General features: G+C 35.8%; 2 protein-coding genes across 23 annotated transcripts in view; one reads left to right on the forward strand and one right to left on the reverse strand.

Moving 5' to 3' along the window:
• The window catches only part of LOC127959725 (TBC1 domain family member 23), a 32,141-nt gene extending 21,827 nt beyond the window's left edge, over window positions 1-10,314 (forward strand). The window contains exons 4-19 of one of the 2 annotated variants that reach the window (XM_052559052.1): window positions 979-1,183; window positions 1,571-1,694; window positions 2,324-2,448; window positions 2,571-2,617; window positions 2,731-2,834; window positions 2,959-3,081; window positions 3,616-3,708; window positions 3,896-4,066; window positions 4,185-4,227; window positions 4,450-4,556; window positions 5,470-5,606; window positions 5,894-5,938; window positions 6,774-6,862; window positions 7,569-7,704; window positions 8,054-8,248; window positions 8,976-10,314. In XM_052559052.1, coding sequence (XP_052415012.1) covers window positions 979-1,183; window positions 1,571-1,694; window positions 2,324-2,448; window positions 2,571-2,617; window positions 2,731-2,834; window positions 2,959-3,081; window positions 3,616-3,708; window positions 3,896-4,066; window positions 4,185-4,227; window positions 4,450-4,556; window positions 5,470-5,606; window positions 5,894-5,938; window positions 6,774-6,862; window positions 7,569-7,704; window positions 8,054-8,248; window positions 8,976-9,060 — 1,829 coding nt within the window. In that variant the 3' untranslated portion in view covers window positions 9,061-10,314. The remainder of the gene's footprint in view (window positions 1-978; window positions 1,184-1,570; window positions 1,695-2,323; window positions 2,449-2,570; window positions 2,618-2,730; window positions 2,835-2,958; window positions 3,082-3,615; window positions 3,709-3,895; window positions 4,067-4,184; window positions 4,228-4,449; window positions 4,557-5,469; window positions 5,607-5,893; window positions 5,939-6,773; window positions 6,863-7,568; window positions 7,705-8,053; window positions 8,249-8,975) is intronic. The other variant, XM_052559053.1, reaches the window with a different exon arrangement.
• Window positions 10,315-21,460, reverse strand: part of LOC127959726 (tumor protein 63) — a 44,571-nt gene continuing 33,425 nt past the window's right edge. For 3 of the 21 annotated variants that reach the window (XM_052559054.1, XM_052559060.1, XM_052559068.1), the window contains 11 exons: window positions 20,034-20,220; window positions 19,831-19,946; window positions 19,565-19,674; window positions 19,347-19,483; window positions 19,042-19,124; window positions 18,361-18,485; window positions 14,171-14,313; window positions 12,952-12,984; window positions 12,676-12,847; window positions 12,477-12,570; window positions 10,315-11,716 (listed from right to left, as the gene is read on the reverse strand). In XM_052559054.1, the coding sequence (XP_052415014.1) occupies window positions 11,414-11,716; window positions 12,477-12,570; window positions 12,676-12,847; window positions 12,952-12,984; window positions 14,171-14,313; window positions 18,361-18,485; window positions 19,042-19,124; window positions 19,347-19,483; window positions 19,565-19,674; window positions 19,831-19,946; window positions 20,034-20,220 (1,503 nt within the window). In that variant the 3' untranslated portion in view covers window positions 10,315-11,413. Of the gene's footprint in view, window positions 11,717-12,476; window positions 12,571-12,656; window positions 12,848-12,951; window positions 12,985-14,170; window positions 14,314-15,124; window positions 16,280-18,360; window positions 18,486-19,041; window positions 19,125-19,346; window positions 19,484-19,564; window positions 19,675-19,830; window positions 19,947-20,033; window positions 20,221-21,460 lie in introns of those variants that run through there. The other 18 variants (XM_052559055.1, XM_052559061.1, XM_052559072.1 and 15 more) reach the window with 13 other exon arrangements.

The raw sequence follows: 21,460 nt of genomic DNA on the forward strand, positions 1-21,460 counted from the left end.
TTCTTTCTTATCTGTTGACAATTTTGATGCAATATATTTAGGCATTTTATTTTTAATTGAGAAATAATTCTTCTTTGGAGAAATTTAGTAATAGTCTGCATGAAATTTTAACTATTATGTAAGACATGGTACAGATATTATTGAGAATTATTAATTCATGTATATTTCTTTTCCATTTTCTTTTTTTGGCCCCATAATGTATCATAAAATATCACAAATCGGTTTTACAGGAAAAGCTACAGATCTCTGGTGACATGCTGGATTTCTCCAGTCATGTAATCTACTTGGATCACCCCTTCACAATCGACTACAAACTCTCATTAATTTTTGTGTGCAATGCCCACACCTCAAAATCCAAAATTCAATCACCCCTCCACCCATGCTTTTTTTATGATCTCTTAAACTCAAATATTTGTCACAATAGAGAATAAAAGATCTGCTGCTATTAAAGTTTCATTACAACTTACTTATATTTTGGATTTTCTGTATAGATTTAGTTAATCATTTAATTAGTTAGTTTTTCCACTTTGTTCATTCTGAAAAAAATAGCTGGCGTGGCAAGAACAGGCATTTCTTAAAATATGCTGCTACTTTTACAAAAGCCATTGCATGCAGTGTTGTGTCATCAGCCCTATAAAAACTCAAATGCAAACTACCAGCTTTCATTTTAAAGTAAGTTTGTACACTTAAAGAAATAATGCTTTTGACAATTTTTAAAAGGATGTACACTGAAAATAAGCACCATAACAGTATTTAAGAAAAAATGGTTCTATTACATGATCATTTGTGTCTTGCAACTTAATAAACAATAAACAACAGCACTATCTTGGAAGGATGCTCCCTGAGTCATGATAAATCCCACGCATTCCATGCAAGTTCTGTGTGCAAAGCCATTATCTATACTAGGGAAAAATATAAATATGAATTAATGGGATTTTTTTATTGACATTATGATGCAATTTTTTTATCTGCATATAGATGAGCTAGGGTTACCAGCAGAGGAAGGGAGGGACCTGGTGTCAGATGTGGAGTCGGTGATCACCTTTTACTGCAAGTCCAGAAATGTCACATTTACTCCAGATTTAAGTTGGCCACACATCCTCAAACCACTCCTGGGCTTACAGCTGTCCCGCAAAGATCTCTACAACTGCTTCTATGCCATCATGAATAAATACATCCCACGGTAGGGGTGTTCATATGTCTGTCTGTGTTTCTCTCTACTTGAAAAAATAAATAAATAAAATTATAAAACCCACAAATTATCTCAGAGCCAAAAAATTTTTTTTTGATAATTGAATCAAAAAAAAGAAAAAAAAAAGATTAATTAATAATCATAATAATAATAATAATAATAAAAGGTTGCAGATAATGTAGCAAACCTGAATCCTTGAAATGATTTAAACTGAAAGAAATGTTTCAGTTTGGTTAAATGCTGCTGAATGCCACCTCCTCAGAAGTTTTCTGTGGCCAAAAATGTCTATTGAGACAATGTTAGGTTGGCAGAGGGGAAACATGCAGACTTTATATATCAGTTTTCTTGATTTAGGATCATATTATTTACCTTTTGCAGAGACTGCGTTGTGAAGGGAAGACCATTTCACCTCTTCAGACTCCTGCTGCAGTACCATGAGCCTGAATTCTGCTCATTCCTGGACACAAAAAAGATCACTCCTGATTCCTACGCCATCAGCTGGGTCAGTCCATCTCTGGCCTGTTTGAATATTTTATCAAGTATTTGGCTTAGTCCAGGGGTGTCCAATACTGCTCCAGCGTGCCACAACACATCCTCCTAGAAGTTTCTAGTACTAGTTATTAAGACCTTGAATAGCTGGTTTAGGTGTGTTTTATTCTGCAGGACAGTGGCCATCCAGGAGCAAGACTGGAAACCCCTGGCTTAGTATATACATTATACTTAACTTATACAGTCTATGGATCAATTCGTGTTTTCAGAATGAGGAATCTACCTATACTTATACCATAGATAAGTTGAATTGAACTTATCTATGGGTATAACAATGAGCATGATTTTATTGGTGACATGGTTGTCAAAGAGACGCAGAGAGAATGTGGGCAGCCACACCATCGTTTTTTTTTTTTAAAGTCTCTGTCTTGCTCTGCTTACACTGAAAAGCAACCCCGGCATCTGCAGAGTTTTCACCGGTCTGTTTTCTAGGATCAAACACACCAGAGTAGTGTTAACGACAGGTGTAACTAACAAAAGTCATGCGTTTTAAAATTAAAATGCAGTAGTGTAAACGTAGCCTAAATTATTTGCTGCTCTATGTGAAATAATCTTTTTTTTTTTTTTTACTGTCTCCTGCAGCTGGGCAGTCTCTTTTCTAGCAGCTGTCTCCCTGAAGTGTCACAGGCCTTATGGGATGTTTATCTCCAACAGGCTGACCCTTTTCTCATCTTCTTCCTCATGCTCATCATCCTTGTCAATGCCAAGTATGTGACCGTTCAGACTGTTCAGTGAACTCAACTGATTATTGAACTGCACCAAGGCAGTTTTACTTTCCTGTTTAAGAGATCAAGCAAAAACACGTTTTTCTTTGTTTTCCAATGTCCAGAGATGGCATCTTTATCCATGAAGGAGAAAGCAAAGAGGAAATTATCAGTAAATTCTTTCATGCGTTATTTATTAAAATAAAAAAAATACATTACAAAAATGTATGCATTGTCCTGTATGATCAAAGTGTGCAGCTGTAATTCTTTTTTCCTTTTTCCCAGGTAAACTGAAGCATTCACCAGAATCTCTAGATGTGGAGGACCTTGAAGACTTGTTTTCTTTAGCACAGTATTACAACAGCAAGACGCCTCTGTCACTTAGAAAGGTAAATGTTATGTCTGTGCTCATTGGGCTGCGTATTACTAACTTCCTTTCAATATGACGCACATCACAATAACAGTTTAGCAGGTATCACATGCTCAATAATAATCTGGTTTATGTGTGTGCAGGAGAACCATAATCTGTTTGGCAGTAGTCTGGTGGCTCTGAAGGAAGAAGACATGGACCTGAGTCAGGCTCTCTGTTTGCCTGTATCAGTCCCTGAGATCCTGCAAGCCAACCAGCTACAACCTGTGAGTCCCCAGTCTCCAAGATAACTGTCCAAGACATCTCCACATCATCTTTCATATTTATTAAGGTTGATGATCAGGGCTACAATTAAAGGGGTAGTTCACCTAGAACTGTTTTTCATTTACTCACACTCATAATCTTTGTAAACCAATAAGGCATTGTTCGTGTTCAGTAGAAGTGAAGTATTTTTAATGTTATCTCGCTATTCGTCAAAAAAAAACATTGTAAAAGGAATCCAGCCAAATGGTTTAAAAGTCAAATGGAGACAAGATTGATTTTTAGCACATTTACAATAATTGAAGTCGAGCACACACTTTTTAGGTCCTGGACATTGTTTTATGTGCTCAAAGTATGTAAATTGCAAATTAGAAATAAATAAGTTAAAACTTTCAATTTACATTGTATCCAGCCTTGAAAAACAAATCTTTTAAGTATGTTTTATGGCACCCATGCACAAGAATCACATGATGAAGAGCTTCACCATGTGATGCCCTATTTCCAGTGATGCATGTTCTTGTGATTTGCATGCTGTTTAGGAGGGCGTCAGGTTTTTTGTGGTCGACTGCCGTCCTGCTGAGCAGTACAATGCTGGTCACCTCTCCACTGCCTTTCACCTGGACTCTGACCTGGTAAGAATTTTTGCAAGCATTTGTTCATAATCGTTCTAATAGAGATTTATTTCCTTTGGATCCACTTTTTTTTTCCTCAAAAATATTTTTTTAATATGTGTAGCTGCCTCATTGAGTAATCGCACACAGCTCTGTGCACCTTTGTCCTTGACCCATAAAATTGCAAAGATATGGTCTTGATTCACAGATGCTTCATAATCCCTCTGAGTTTGCCCTGTCAGTGAAGTCTCTTCTGGAGGCACAGAAGCAGTCTCTGGAATCAGGCTCTGTGGCAAGCGGAGAGCATCTGTGCTTCATGGGCAGTGGACGTGAAGAAGAGGACATGTACATGAACATGGTGCTTGCCCACTTTCTACAGGTCAGAACTGCATCTGCTGCTACATATTGTATTGTGCGAATTATTATTGAAAGCATTTCACAGCTGTTAAGAACGTACGTGGTAAATCTAATAGTTTTTTGTTGTTTTTTTGGTCTAGAAAAATAAAGAGTTTGTGAGCATAGCAAAAGGTGGATTTATGGGTAAGTTCTATTTTCAGTTGCAACATTAATAACAATTTATCATCTATGCATTACTTAAAATATTTGAGACAAAATGCAATCAATCAAATATTAATAATGAAATAAATGTAATCTATTCAGATACAAAAAAAAAATAATGTGATCAGCAGGTTTACATGGTGACAGCAGCAGTTAAATTCTGCTGATGAAACTGAAACCATTTAATTTGTTTTTAATGCTTAGCATTGCAGCAGCATCTGGCAGATATTAATGTTGAAGGGCCGGATAATGTTTATGTTCACTGGATTGTGAGCACCTCAGGATCCCACAGCAGCCTCAGCTCAGCGGACGTGAGTTCTTAGTGTGTGTTTGTGTGTGTGTTTGTGTGTGTGTTTGTGTGTGTGTGTGTGTGTGTGTGTGTGTGTGTGTGTGTGTGATGCACTTTACATGATGTACTAAGAGTACTACTCAGCATGTAACCTTCAAACCCTCAATCATTTTTAATAGAGGTTCTGTGGGTCTTTTTACAGTTTTTTTTTAATTGGAGCAGAAAGTCTTACATTAGTAAAAAAAAAAAAAAAAAAAAAAAACATTTATTCGGTATATGCTTCAAACTAAAACAAATGTCTATCAAATGGATATATGAAAACTTTACTTTTCTGTAAAATGAAATAAAAAGTAAAGGAAATAGGTTGAAAATAGTATTTTTATTTTAATAGACATTTACATTCAGATAACATACTGATGCATTGTTCTCTTCAATTGATTCCTTAAATTTTTGTTCACCTAAAAAGGTCTTAAAAAGTTATGAAAGTCTCAAATTTACCTTCATAAAACACTGTTTTAAGTGTATTTTTGGGCACCTCTCTGAAACATTATCCACCTTATTTTTAATGTGAGAACAGTGCCGTTTTTTTTTTCTTGAATGTGCAAGGGGTCCGTTGTCGTTTACTTACAGTATTTCTAATATTGAACATTGTATTATATTGTAGCTTATTGGTTTGTTGTACTTGATTCTTCTAGTTCTTTACCTGTAGTGGATAATGAAGTCTTGCTCGTTTACAGGAAATATCTTATGCCTTTGAAAAATAAAGTGGACACACATTTCTATATTTCTTACGTTTAGTTAGTGCCATCTTGTGGACATTATTAGTAAAGCAAGCCATTAAATGCTTTAACTTACATTGAGATAAGCAAAGACCTCTTTAGTTTGGATTAATTAACTTCCAAGGTAAATTCAGCCCCTTTCTCATATTGGTACAGGGGGAACTGAACGGCACAGATGGAAAAGGAGTTAAATCGCTTGTCAACAAAATGACCTTTGCACTCAAGTCAAAGTCAGTTAATGTAAAAGAGAAGGTGATCAGCTTCATTGAAAACACTTCCACGCCAGTGGAGAGGTGAGCATCTTTAATTTTCTTAGCACCGGACAGGCATTCTTTCACTTTTTTTTTTTTTTTTCCAGATAAGTCTTCAATTAATTAAAAGAACATTTGAGGGCTGTTTAATTTATAATCAGGGAGCAGTTGCAAAAACTTAGCCTCTAGACTGTCTTCTCTCCCCACACTTTTATTATTATTATTTTTTTAAATATATACGATGTAGAGGAATTTATTGGCAATAACTGATTCTCTGACGACTTTGTTTTATTCATCCTCCCGACCTATGCCCTGTTATTTCACACTAGAATGTCTTTCAATCTACCCTGGCCAGACAAGGGAATACTGGATCGGTAAGACTTCATTAATGTTTGTCTTTGCCCCTCCAGCGTGCATCCAGTTTCTGTAACATGCCCTCTCAAGGTGGCGCTGTCAGCTTTAGCTCATTTAAAACCCTTATTAAATGGCACACTCATGTATGCTCTAACACCATATGCATCTGCATCACCTGCATCTATAGTACAAATATCCTTTTCATTCTTTTGAATTTCCGGTTTCCTGCTAAAATTCTCCTGAGAATACCGTCAGAGAAGAGTAACATTCTAGAAATTTCTACTTTGTCATCCACTGCCAGACACTCACATGCATGTGTAGTATAATTCACAAACACCACTCAGAATGGTAGAAGCTGTTAACCACAGGCCTTGTCACTTTCTGATAGTGTCGGCTGTTTTGCCCTATAAACATTTAGAGGACACTTTGCGCCTTTCTTTGTTTTACACCAGCAGTTTCTGTCTCCGCAGTCTGAAATCTGATCTCTGCTGTCTGGGTCCTCTTATTAACTTGTGTGGAGAGAGACCACAGTCCTTAATTGTTTTCATACAAATTTGATCACAGCTGTGGAGGACTGGGGCAGTTTTGATTTAAATGTTAAAGTAAAATGAACATTCACTTTTGTGAAGTGCCTGGCCTTCCACAATTTGATTCTCATGTCTGGTAAAATGCAAACTTGTTAACATGCCTTTCTTCCAACTAACAGAACTCACCTTTCTGATCCTAGAGGATACCTCATCTCACTGCTATGCTCTTAGAATGCCTGTATTAAGACAAGGAAAACAGGAAAAATACCTTTATTCTTCTAGTGGGTCTTTTAAGTGCATATGTTACTTCTTCTCTTATATCCTTCAGGCACATAAGCAGCAGTGATCGAGTGGGGAAGCCATACAGGGGTGTGAAGCCTGTCTTCAGCATTGGTGATGAGGAAGAGTATGATACAGGTAAATACACCTATTTAAATTGCGGCATTTTTACCAGCCTGGAGAACTCAACTTGCAATTTCCTTCAAATTTAGCTTTTGCACACTTGCACCAGTGGTGTTATTGTTATCTATAACTTTTTTTTTTGGTAATTGAAATTAAGCTGTAATATAAATATTAGATGAAAAACTTAAACTTGCGAAACTTAAGATAATAAATAGAAATGTTGCTGTGGCAAATAACAGAAATAAGTTGAAGTTGAAGTAGTAAACTATGGTGAAGCTAAGAAGAAAAATAAAAGACAGAAACAGATAAAAAAAAAAAAATACATTTTAAAAATCTGAACGAATACTATATAATAACTGCTAAAATAACACTGATTTGAACAAGTTAATCAAGGTCTTCAGGGTTTAGGTGCAGAAGCAAGTTTGAGTATCCTTGTCTGATACAATTAAGATAATTTACCCAAACACTTGTTTTATTTGTCCACTTCTGTTTACATTTATTTTAGAATTTTGTTATTGCGATGTTTTTTTGTTTTTTTATTTTTATTTTTTAACAAAAGGAGAAATTTAAAGAAAAGTTGACCATTTTCACACAAAAAACGAATCCCATGTACTATATTCATATAACCAGATATTTAGATATTCAGCATTGGTATACTCCATCTCATCTTTGTCTCCGTGTTTTTATGGTATGCTTATCTTATTTCCTTCCCTCTTTTCAGATGAGGTTGACAGCTCATCAATATCAGATGATGACAGGAAAGAGATTGTCAATATTCAGACTTGGATCAACAAACCAGATGTGAAGCACCATATTCCATGCAATGAAGTTAAGGAGACTGGACACATGTTCCAAAGGTGAAGCACCAGTTTAAATATTATCTGTGTAATCAAGTCGATGATATTGCTGCAAGTTAAGCATCCCCAATTAAGCAAGTCAGTGGTGATAATGGCAAGGAACCAAAACTCCATCAGTGACAGAATGGAGAAAAAAACAGGATAGAAACCAGGTTCAGTCGGGGGGACAGTTCTCCTCCAACCATACGTTGCAGGTATATCCATGCTGCTGCAAAGTTAGATTGTGCAGTGTACCTGTCTGAACATACATAATGGAATTAGCCCTCCAAGAATTCCACTGAAGTCAAAATTGTCAAAATATAAGCTTAAATGGTGGTGGTGGGTAATTCTATTGGTTTATCTTCCACAGCCATCTGCTGATCACTGCAACACACATGTACTGTTTGAGAGAGATCGCTGCCCGAAAAGGTTTCGCTTACATCCAATCCAGGCAGGCCTTAAACTCTGTGGTGAAGATCACCTCCAAGAAGAAGCATCCAGAACTTATCACTTTTAAGTTTGGCAACAACAATGCTGCAGGAGTGGAGATAGTGGCTGTGGAGAGGTATTGTAAATCTCATCAGGACACCATTGTGTTTTTTTTATTTATTTGAAGTCTCTGTATAAAATAGTCTCTGTATAAAATAACCAGTGTTATTTTAGTATCAAATAAATTTGCTCTTGATTTATGCATTTCGGTTGTCATTTAAATTTGTTTTTACAAGGTTCGCATTAGTGAGCATTAGTCAATGCATTAACATTAACTATGAGTAATACATTAGTTATAGTATTAAGTAATTTTCATTTGTTAGTATTAGTTAATAAAAATAGAACTGTTAATTATTAGTTCATGCTAGCTCAGGTTCATTAAATAATTTTAACTCCGCAATTGTAAATATAACATTTCTTTTTTTGTGTTCATTTTTTTTTGGTTTGTTTTTGTTGTTGTCTAGAAATGGCTTAATTAATAAATGCTGTAGAAGTATTTTCATTGTTTGTTTTGACTAATGTTGAGAACCAATGGAACGCTAATGTAAAGTGTTAAACATTGTATCAAGTGCTTGTAATTTTTTCAATGCACAAAATAATTTAAAAGTTTAACCCTAAATTGCAAAAAGCTTAACAGTATAAACTTTATAAACTCTATAATTTTTCGATTAAAAAATTCTAAATGAAACTCCCTTGATTGATCAATTTTAAAATGATAATGCTTTAGACATCCTTACTTCTTACTTACTTGTAATAGTATTGTGTTATCTTTATTCTGATATTTCTTGTTTTCTTTTCTGAAGGTATTTAATCCCAAATGCTGGTGATGCCACTAAAGTCATCAAACAGCAAATTATGAAAGTTTTGGATGCTATGGAGAGCTCTTAATGAAAGAGACATCAGAGATGCGGCACTCTGGTCATCCAGGAGACCACCACAGCTCCAACCAAAACCCACTGAAGGGGAAGGAGGGAGTAGAGCATTCCCATACTGTTTTTCGTCATCATCCCCCCAGCTCCTCTCTGGGCAACTCTGACGTAGTTTTGTCATGACTCTTTTGGGACGTTGCCATCGTGATTGACAGGAGTTCTAAAACTTTGGGCTTGGAGATGTCAATATGAGAAATGGTTATTTTGTTAATTTTGCTTTGTGATTATGATTTCTGTTTTGAGAAACTGACCTAATTAAGCAAGTTCGATTTATTATCTCTGTCAAGCCTTACTGAGCTATAACTTTTTATGAGTCAAACAGCTCCTCCTGGATGAGAATATGGTTTTGGAACCTCAGTCAAGGAACTTCATTTCTCTTTATCTGCTTCAGTGTTTGAAGTCACTAATTCTTTAGCCATTTAAAGATGTAAACATCATATATTGCTGCATACATATGTAACTGAGAAGAGTGTGGTGCATTTATCAGAGCAGTGTTTTTACAGTAAACCCGATTCACCAGGAGCCACATCACAGGCATTGATTTCATTTTCATATTTGAAAATATGAAACGGGGTGCTGTTTGCACATGTGGTTACACCAGTGTGACACAACTCTGCTCTTCTCTGTGCTGATTCACTAAAACTCCCTGAAATTATAAAAAAATTGTTGTCAGTTTCTGGTTCCATAAAATTGTTTTGTGATCGCAGCTTTAAAGATTAAAGGGAACTGGTCTGTGAGACGGTTAAAAGTTAAATGGGTCTTCTCTAAGCAGTGGCCAAGTTTACCAGATAATATATTAAGAACTTGAATATTTTGGATGCTTACCAGCTTCTACTGGGAATAGTTATCGAGTAATACATGTATTAAGGTTCAAGCATTTAAGTAATTTAAGCAAGTGAATGTAAGGAAACCTAAAACTAAGATTAAGGGAGGGCGATGCATAACATTTTTGAAACTAGTCCTGTCAGTTTGTCACACTATGCAAGTTCTAAAAATTAAATTTGAGTGTCTAATAAGGTTTCCTCATGTCCACAACATGAAAGGCTATTCAGAGGATCATGTTTAACATGTTTAACTTTTTAACCTTTGTTGCGGTCTGTTAAACTAAACCACAGAACACTATTGATATCTCAAATTTAAATAAATCAAACTGAGGTCCACCATGTCTGACTGTTCTGTATAATAAAATTATTGTTTTTGTACAACAATACAATCAGTGTTACATGTGTTTTATTTTGTTTATATCAAAATAAGTACATTGCTAAATATTTACAATAATTCCTTAATAGTTTGATAAAGAATTGTTTACGCAGTTGTCACATGAAAGTGGAATAAAAAAAAAAAAATCTGTACAATATTGCCACAACAGGCTAATAAGTATCAAGTGAAGTGGAAATTTGTTTTAAAAAAATACTGAAGCTACATTACATTGGCAGTGTATCAATGTAAGTCACCTTTATACTTTTAGAGGCCAGCAAATGTCTACGCATTATCACAGCTGTCAGAAGCATTCAATACTTACACACTGCAACGTAATAGTATCAGAGTGTTTGCAACTCAATAAAAGATACAAAAAAGGGGTTACAGTATTACATGAAGGCTACATGACAACAATCTCATCAGTCTTACACCATGGATGAATAACACTTTCTGTGAGAATAAAGAAAAGAACCATGTGCGATTTGAAATACATACAATCAATGCTGACATACGTCAACATAAAAAACATTGTTCAACCGCAAGGAATGATCGTCACAAAAAAATACAATTAACACTAAAGCTCTTGCTCGGAGGAAAAATATTTTTTTATATATATATACAAAAACAAACAAACAAACAAAAACTAAACAAAAACATACCTTTGGCCATGTAACAAGAAAGAAACCCCAAAAGTTCAGTGTGTATTTTGAAAGTAGTAACAATATGTTAGCATTTCTTAAGTGCTGTGTCTCAAGAAACAGTATAAAAAATAAAACGACAATTTAGCAAAGCACCATTTCCCCTCAGCTACAGCTGTTTGCGTTCAATAAAGGGGCTTGAAATGACAACCAGAGCTAAATCCACCAGAAGAAAAATGAAACCATAAAGGACTTTAAGTGCATTTTATCTGCCCATTTAAGTTTAAGTGAACTAGACTGTGGCTCACAGTTTTTTTTTTTTTTTAATCATCACTTGCAGAGGAAAACTGTGAAACGATCTGGACCAACACCAAGTGTGTTAATAAAAAACAGCGCGTAAGTGTGTGTGTTCAGTAAATGTGCACTGTTGACACTGTATGTACGTGTATTATTGTGAACTGTGATGCACTACATTCATTCTCCCTCCTCCTTGATGCGCTGTTGCTTGTTGCGGCGAGAATCTGGAGCCAGGTCAAAAGAGAAATCGGTCCAGTCGTCTCGTGGAGGAAATGAAATGGTCTGACGAAGAGTGAAACGCACTGCATCGATCACACGCTCGCCTCTGGCTTCGGTAGAGCCCACACTGACGGTGGATGTCCCACTAGAGGTGCGCAAGATGTGGGGAGGTGGAGAAAACTCCATGGTCTGTCGATACTCCATGATTCCTTTCCAGATGATGTGCTGGAAGTCTGTGGGAATCTTCAGCCTGGACAAGTCCTGTGGATAGATATACCACAGAGCTCATGAATACAGTAGCCACTGCTCTGATCTCTCCGTCAACCCAGACACACCGCATTGCATATTTTGATATGGATCCCCTGCAGTGAATGGGTGCCATTAGAATGAGTGTTCAAAATTATCCACACAACTCCAGTTGACAAAACAAGGTTTTGTGAAGGGAAAAGCTATTGTATGTAAAAAGAATATATTATATTAAAAATTATTATATTATTATTATAAAATTATTATATTATAATCCTTTATGAAAACACATATCCCCTGTTGTCCTCTCAAAATACAGCAAAATATTTGTTAGGAACTATTTTTGATATTATCTGATTTAGACCATGCATGATCTTTGCATATTTCTCTCCTGATTCAGGAGATATTTTTCTCTCTGTTTACAGCAATAATATGGATAGAGTTTTGGATTTATTACAAACATGCAGCTTTTCAGATCACCAGATGTGAGTAGTGTTGTGGACTATTTTGATGTTTTTATCAGCTGTATTGAACTGCTATTCTGATGGCACCCATTAACTGCAGAGGATCCACTTGATAAGCAAATTTCTAAATTTCTCAAAATCAGTTGCAATAAAGAAGAAAAACCTCTTATACATCTTGGATGGCATGAGGGTGTCAGTTTTCAGCTGATTCTCATTTTTTCATCGACTATACCTGTTAACATGCTAAATATTTTTTTTTACCAAATATAAACAGATATGAAACACATGAAGGAGAAAGGCAAATTTCTCACCTCTAAGTTGTAGTTTTCAATTTGGTAAATATTGGTCAGTCCTTGGGCTGTGAAATAATCCAAACAGGCTGAGCAGCCCAGCCTCAACAGGAAACTGAAATTGACAGATATTAAGCTTTAAAACATGATTACAGTAATGCTATTACACTTTCACCTGTGAGCCATTTCAGAGAGACTTACTGTAAGTGTATTTGTGTACCTGGAAATGCTGTTGTCCATGGGGTAGGGAGGCGGAGGTGTGCAGTGAGAGGGTACCATTTGTAACTGAGGCTGCAGAGGGTTGGTGGGGCTCAGAGCACTCATGTCCGTGTTCATGCCCATCATGGGAGGGGTCACTGAAGGGAGGGGAAAGGGTTGAGACTGTAATAAACCTCAAAAGAAGGGAAATAAAATGGTAACACTTTACAATAAGGTTCATTGTATTAACGTCAGTTAATGCATTAGGTATCAGGAACAAATCATAAAATAAACTTACAGCATAATACTTGTTCATTGTAATTTGTACAATCTATAATGAAAAAAGCATGAGAAAAACAATGAAGAATACACTGCCAGTCAAAAGTTTGGGCATTTATTTATTTATTTGTATTATGCATCTAATGTATATCAATACTGCATTTATTTAATCAAAAAAGCTGCTTTCTGTTATAATATTTATTATAAAATGTAATTATTTCTGTGGTAGCAAAGCTGACTTTTAGCAGTCATTACCCCAGTTTTCAGGGTTACATTCCTAAGAAATCATTCTAATATGCGGATTTGGTGCTTAAGATGCATTTCTATCAGTGATGAAAACAGTTGCTGCTTAATATTTTTGGGGAAAAAGTTATGCATTATCATTCAGATATTTGGGGTGAGCAAAATATTTACAGTTAAAACCGTTTTTGTGTTTAAATATTGCAATATTTCACAATATATTATTAAGTAAATGCTGGATTAGTCAGGATAAGAAACTAATTTCAAAAACATAAAACATACAGTATATATCTTAATGATTCAAAACTTCTGACTAATATGGAAAAAAGTATAATTCATTGTTTATTCATGATACCAAATGCATTACCTAATGTTTATCCCTATTGTAACGTTACCAATAATATAAAATCATGCAATATTTTCTGTCCCCATCATGCCCACATTTATCATAGCCTATATATTATGCACACACACACACACACACACACACACACACGCTTCTTAAAATGTCAAGTCTTTGACTGAACTGGACTGAAATAACAAACACCTGAGGGGGGCACTAAATATGGATTAGGTAATCTCAGAACATGTGAAACCCGAGGCACATTTCACACAGTAGTAGGCCAAAGGAGAATGCTTATTTGTCATGTGTAAGTACATTTTGACAGTGCCAAAGTGTGCCGAAGGGAAGGCAGACTGTCCCACAAAGATTTAGTTCAATTTTAAAAGGGAACTCTGTCAGATTGACATTGAGAACTGAGTGTTTCTCAAGCCCAGACAGGATATTCTTCACTAGGGAGAAAGGGTTCACTTTCATCCTGCAAAGATCTTTTGTTAGCCCTAACCTACACTGACACATTTGTAGAAAAACTATGATATATATATATATATATATATATATATATATATATATATATATATATATATATATATATATATATATATATATATATATATATATATATATTCAATTATTAATGATTTTATAGAAGCCTTACTGTCAGTTAGTCCTCCAGCCATGCTGGATGGGGTGAGTGTGTTGCGTTGTTGGGGATTGATGAGCTGACTGACTGATGGAAGTTTGTTCTTACAGAGGGTAGGTGAGCTGGAACCAAAGGAAGGCTGGGGTGGCAGAGAGCTCCTGAGGGAGAGAAGATGATACAGGTTCTGTATTACTAAAGCCGAGTCTCTTGCTTAAGCTTACACATGGATATTACAGAAAATGTGCATCCCTGTAATTATTAAATGCTTCATATTAATGTTTTGGACATTGTGGATGGCCTAAACGGTGGAGAAGTGCAGAACTTGTCTGTGTTGTTCTGTAATTCTTAGCAAAGAGGTATAAACATACATATGCTTTAAAGTAACATTGAGAGGAAACTAAATTCATATACATGTTTAGTCCTTTATGGGTCAGTTGTGGGCTAATGGTTAGGGAGTTTGACTCCTAACTCTGAGGTTGTGGGTTCGAGTCTTGGGCCGGCAATACCACGACTGAGGTGCCCTTGAGCAAAGCACCAAACTCCCTACTGCACAACATTAAGGGCTGCCCACTGCTCCAGGTGTGTGTGTGCGTATGTCACATCACTTTCACTTTACTTTAAATGTTAATAACAAATAAAAATATAAATTTATTGTCAATTTACATGAACTACATGTGTAATATAATATTGAAATGTAGTTCACACATACAAAAAAAAAAAATGCCATTATTTAATTATGTTCATTATTAACATTAACTATTTCATTTCTTTTATCAAAATGGTTTGGCTACCTATATATTTATATATTTTATGTTCCATAGAACTCCATATAACTTTGTAACATGTAACTTTTTTTGTTGATATTATTGATCTTTTTAAATGCCCTGACTAAAACTCCTGACAATCCAAGTTAAAAGAACAGTCGAGAAATAAAGGAGAAGAAAAGAGATTAAACAGGAAGAGCAGGGATAGGAACACAAAAGCAGAGAAGTCATTTATTGAATAGTAGTAACTGACAAAAGTGCAAGAGCCATTGAGAATACAACAACCATTAATTTCATATGAAACAACAAAAGAATCTTTCAACACAATAGGATTCATTTCCTTTTCTCTTAACTGCCATGTACACAGCAGAAAATACATCTTTAAGAAAATGAACAAGTAATCCAGACAAAACACAAAAATTACTGCCCAGCAGTGCACTTTACAAAACATGACCAGCATTATCAAAATTCAGTCATCGATAAAGTCTATCCCCCCACATTTATAGACAACTCAATGAGTCCAGCTCCAATAATATAATGAAGACAAAGAGGCAAAAACAAAAAGCTATTTAAGATGAACCATCATCAAGATCTTACAGAAAAACTGAGTCCCATAAAAAAAGATGTGTGCTTGGTTTCTGGTCAGTTTCGACATTCAGGATTGTTTAGATAGATAGAAAGAAGAAAAACAGATGGAAAGAAGAGAGAAAGAGAGAAATAAGATGAGAAGTTGCTATACTGTTTCTGTGCAATGGGTTTCTGTGCAATACCAGCAGATCAATCCAACAAACACAATAAATGCTGAGGAAACAAGCCGCCTCAGTCACAAGGGCCCTTTAAGAAACATTAAAAATTATAGAACATTAAATGTTTTATGAAACTTTTGACACTTCAAATGATTGAACAATAATACCAATGCAACTCAATCTGACTGTAAGGTGAGTGTAAGCAAATTGAACTCAAAATTGATTATTTAAATTGATAAACGAGCGCCATAGTCTAGATAATACACTTTGGAGGGACAAAATCATGCAATGAACTTTCCAAAAATATCTAAAATGACTTCACTTGAGAGCTCACAGATTTAAAACGAGGTGTTTGGGTGGTAGAAACCAAATCCTGTGTTCAACCTATTTGTGGCATAGAAAAAGTCTAGGAGTTACCACAGGTGAAAGTTTGGAGAAACACAGGGAGTCCCTTTGAGGGGTAGAGGATGAGATGAAGAAGAGATGGAGAGAGATGAGCAAGGGATGCTCTGAGGGAGGAGGAATGTGATTCCTACTTTCAGGAAGCACTGAAGCGCCTCTTCTGCTCACCTATTGGGTCCAGAAGCTCAGAGCGCAAACGGGCCCTTAACAGGCTGTAGAAAAGAGTCAAAGATAGACAGTGAGAAATAGAAAGACAGGAAAATGCAGGCAAGAGAGAAGAAAGAAAGAAAAAGTGGAGCAATAGCAAAATGTCAGGAAGAATTGAGCGTAACAATATTAAAAGTTATTAGACTGTATCATTAAATAACATAAAGAGAGAGACCGTGATAGTCAGCTGATGATGAGCAAATCAAACTTGAATTATATAGAGTATTTGCCTAAAATAAATGTGGTATGTTGTAAAATTATGCACATACAAATCTTTCAAGCCTAATTCATTTGAATAAAATTACATGATGTGATTTAAATGTGCTGAAAAAAAAAATTGTGGCAGCTATTAAAAGTCTCAAACGATGAAACATCAGGTAGTTACAAAACAGGATGCATTACTTTTTTTTTCATATTTTAGCAATGTGCCATCTCTCCAGAAGGTGGCAGTACGTTGCAACTAAGGATGTAATTTCAGTGTTTGAACTGTAGCATGAGTGAGAAAGAATAAAAAGGATAACCAACAAAATAAAACACCCAACCCACTGAATCTAAGGCAGAAGGAGCTTTATTGAAAAGGGAGAAAAAAAAGTTTATTTAGAAAAACAGGTTTACGAATGAATGAGAGAAGTAATAGCATGCAGACAATGCTGATAAGGATCAAACAACATTTGCTACTTGGAAATGTTAACCAAAAATCAGAACAAGAATGGGGCTGCCTTTAATATATACTGCATTAACATGCTATACTCGAAAGTTTATATGAGTGTCAAAAGATGTACATTTCACAGTGTGTTCTCTCTTTGTCCTACAATGGGATAATGGCGACCTGGTCACTCTTACCTAGTCATTTAGCTCAGACCAAAGCTTGAGAAGATCAAATGAAACCTAAAATCACTAGCCTTTCTACATTTTCTTACACTAAACAGAGCTATTTTAGCAGCTTATAGTACTAAAACCCAATAGAGAATAAGCATTTTTGAGCCATGGGTTCCCTTTGGAACATCTATGTGGTCTTAGAATAGTGATTTTTGATTTAAACGTATAGTGTGGTCTGTGGTTAACATTACTGAACCATTTTCACATTCCGTTCTGCAACAGTTGCTAACATAATGACCACAGTTGGCAAAATATATGTGTGATTACGTAACCTAACTCTTTAATTTACTCAATAATTGAAAACAGGCTATTAGAACTTCCCTAGGGAATCCATGGTGATTCCAGTTGAACTACAAACTGACGTTGTGAATGAACAGCTCAGTTGGGTGTGGATGGTTTGAGCTGTTTTAAGGAAATTTACAGGAAGAAAAGCATTGACATCCTAATCCTAGTGCAAGGGTGACAAGGCTCATTTAAGGCACAATTTACAGGTCTCCCCCTCTGGTGAGCAGTATTACAGCAGATACAGAATGTATTTCTGAGAAAAGGCTGAATACAGACTAAATTTGCATTTACTTTGAAGACCAATAACAATTGGTAGACAGAGTTTAAACTTGTTTGACTCAGATTCAGTTCTGAGGTAATCCAAATGTCATAAAATGGGGGGCTGAATAAATCAGAGCACCATCTCAGCAAGGTACACCCTTAATGACAAGCCAAGCAGAATTTAAACAGTTATTGATACTGTGTGAATTTATGTCGACAAAAGCAGCAGGGTTTGCTTAAAGGCTAACAACATCAATGATGCACAACACAAATCGCATGCAAGATCCAACCTAATTCCTTCATGCAGTAGCCAAGATACGTTAAGTTCCAATGTTTGCACTATAGAGACTCTAAGATGGGATGGAAATTAATTTCTGAACAAACAAACCAAATACTTAAATGACAAAGTCAGTTCACAGTCAGTCAATGAGCTATCACAATCAAATCCATAAGTGTTAAAATCATGCAATAAAGTTGATCAAGTTAGGAAAAAACTGACACACAAATATCAATATGTGGGTGGACCTTGCCAACACAGTTTAGTATGTGTCTACAGTTTGACTGTGGCTAGTCACATTATAAAAATGAAGAGATTTTTTCAAATGAGGACGTATCACCTCATTATTGCTGGGGAATCTTCCTACATTTGTAAGGTACTCACTGTTTCTGCAGTAGGTTCTGCTGCTGCTGTCTGTATGACTCAATAGTCTGCTGAGGGAGGAACTGCATAAGTTCCAAAGACTCTTTGATTTTCACCAAAATCTCATAGATTTCACGGCCTTTAATCTAAAGCACAGAGAAGGAGAGAAAAAGGGTAAACCTGGATGTCAATCTCCTGAATTATGGTCAGTTCTTAACTTTGAATATCTACTTAACAAATTAGAGATACAAATAGTTGTGTGACACTTTCAATAAAGCCTATATATACATTTAATTGTGAAGGTATTCTTAAATTGTTCATCATTCATTCATCTAAGTTAATTTTAATTTGTAATAGACTACTGTTTATGTTCAATTTGAGAAATGTAAAATAGTATATGTAAAAGCATGTAAAAATTAATATTAACCCACATTAATAAATGCTGTAAAATATTTAATTGATAATTTATTGAGGGCACCCAATGCATTGGTTAAAAATTATGAATTGTACTTTTATTATGAATAAAAGTTATGAATAATCAGTTATTATAATTATATTTAACCTGTCTTGATGAAAAAGAATGAAATTCAGAATGAAAAAAATGTAGATTTATCTTTAAAAGTGGATTTTCAAAATAATAATAATAATAAAACATTTCCCTAGTGTATATTTACATTGGAAAAACTAATTTAAGATACTCACAGGCAAACAAAACACTTCCTCATCGGTGGATCTTCGTTTCTTGATGGAGTTTAGCTGAGAGAGGTGAGAGGCCTGACGGAAAGCTGTGGAAGACAGAGACAGAGGAAGTGAAACAGCCGTAATACAAGATCTTAGGCACAAAACGTAGAGCTAAAGCAAAGAACAGGTGGAAAGGTTGCAGTGTGTGTTTGTACAAAGGGCACGCAGTATGTATGGAGGTAAGAACTATCTAGGAATAAGAAACATGCGATGGAAATATGTTTGTGTTAGAAGAAGCCCAGTCACCAGCCCCCAGCTCTACTTACGGCGTTTCATACCCTCACTGCTCTTTGTGCCATCGCCGACGTGCTGTTTACGGATGCTGTCCTCATCAGCCTTGCGGTCACGTCCAGGGCACGCACAGATACGAGCCTCAAAACACCGTCGACCCAAAACCTGACCACTGAAGAAACGATCAAGCAATTAATGCATATTTCTATATTTCCCCTAGAGGAAAACAATCCAGTGTTTAAAATGGTCTTACTCTCTGGTTTCCAAAGTGACAATTATGAGGATAGGACGTCTGTTCATTCCACCAACACAGCTGGAGTTACACATGAAATTGTACAGGATGGTTGTGAACTCTGTGCCCACCTGTTAATAGGAAACAGTTGTCTCTTACACTTATCACCGTTGGTCATTTTTCTGAAGTGGTTGTGTTAAATGAACATCTGTTGGGGATGATTTCAGGTGTGCAGTGTATGTACGGACAGCCAGGTTTCTCCGAAATGTGTGTGTGAGTGTGCTCACCTGAGGGGGCTCGTAAGGCACCAGCACACTCTGACGCCCAGTAATGGAATCCTCCACGTACTGAGCATGACTGTTTCCCTCAACCCTAATCAGGTGACTGGGTGGGGCTATTTGGCCTATTAAAACACAAAAGTCAGTCCATTATATCACAAAGCTGAAGATTAACTGCATTTCTAGACTACACTTTTCGAGAAGTAATATACCGTCATTGAACTCTCTGCTCAGTTCATGGTTCGGGCATCGTTTGACCACCTCGGTAACATGCTCAGCTTTCTTATAGACAGGCATGGCCCGTATGACTGCACCCTGGGGTGGGTTGGTAAGGACTTTGATTTGAATGGGACATGTTTTGGCAATTTGACAGTACAGCTTCTTCAGTTCTGTGGAGTACTAAAGAAAAGAGAGAAGAGTTTGGTTAGAAACTGCCATAAAACAATTGAAATGTACTTCATGCATCTGTAATAAAACTGCAGTCCTATTTGAACAAAAGCTCATTTGAATCTGTATTACTAAAGGGTTTTTGCTGTGAGAGCTTTTGTCAGATGTTTTTCATGTTTAAAAAGTTACTTTTATCTATGTTTTGTCTATGTTTTAAACTATCAAACATCCATTAAAGGTCACTTCTTTATCCAAAAGAAAAGAAGCCTTTCTCACAAACAAAGGCAATGCAGAGATAAAACAGCTGCAGAAGCATGTAACAGTCTTTAAAAGGTAGAGCAGCTGGCTTTAGTTTTACTTATGTTAAGATATACCTGTGGTTAAGGACACAAACTGAAATGTGGTTTCCAAATCACCCGAAGAATGATTTATCTATGAAGACGTCAGGACCATTTTGACACAGAAATCTGATGTTAAAATGATTGCCCTGATGTGATGATATTTCTAGCATTGAGCAACGAGAAGCTTAGACTTGCCCTTGGATGCCTTTAATAGGCCTCATTCATGTCATAAAACAAATGTTTATTTAAAACTAAATCATTCTCAACCTTTAACATTTTTGACCCCCCAGCACTAAAAAATACTAAAATAAATATGATTTAAATTGTAGAAGTCCAGTTCTAGAGTTTGGGGGTAAATGTAATGAATAAATATATTAAATTGGTTTTGTTTCTGTAAGCTCGCTTTGTCTCATTTAAAAAAAAAAAAAATTAAGCCAGCTTGATGCACAGCTTGATTCCCCTTGAAATATTGGTTAGGTCCCCTAGAGGGCCAGCGGCCCTTGTTAAGAACCAATGGTCTAAATCATTTATAATACCATTCTAAAATAAATTGATACATTCATTCAAACCAAAAAGGTTTTTTTTTTTTTTTTTTTTTTAACACAGAAGTTTGCTCTGCTGGAGTTTCAGGAATGGATTATAGTTTATATACATATAATTATTAAATAGAAATTGTATGAGGTAATCTCATTTCCCAACATCCTCTTTATCACTGATGACAGCTTGATGTTCATGGTGTCACTGACCACAAAAATCAGAATTGCATCACACTGTGTGCTTGAATCATCCTCATCACTACAGGCTAACACTCAGGTGTTACTCATACTTACAGCATCGTCAGGTCTTTAAGATACTGTCTAACCATACACAATAGGTGAAAAAGAAAGATCTAAATGATTAAACAGTACCAC

The sequence above is a fragment of the Carassius gibelio genome, chromosome B6, assembly GCF_023724105.1.
Source record: "Carassius gibelio isolate Cgi1373 ecotype wild population from Czech Republic chromosome B6, carGib1.2-hapl.c, whole genome shotgun sequence".
Taxonomy (NCBI): domain Eukaryota; kingdom Metazoa; phylum Chordata; class Actinopteri; order Cypriniformes; family Cyprinidae; genus Carassius; species Carassius gibelio.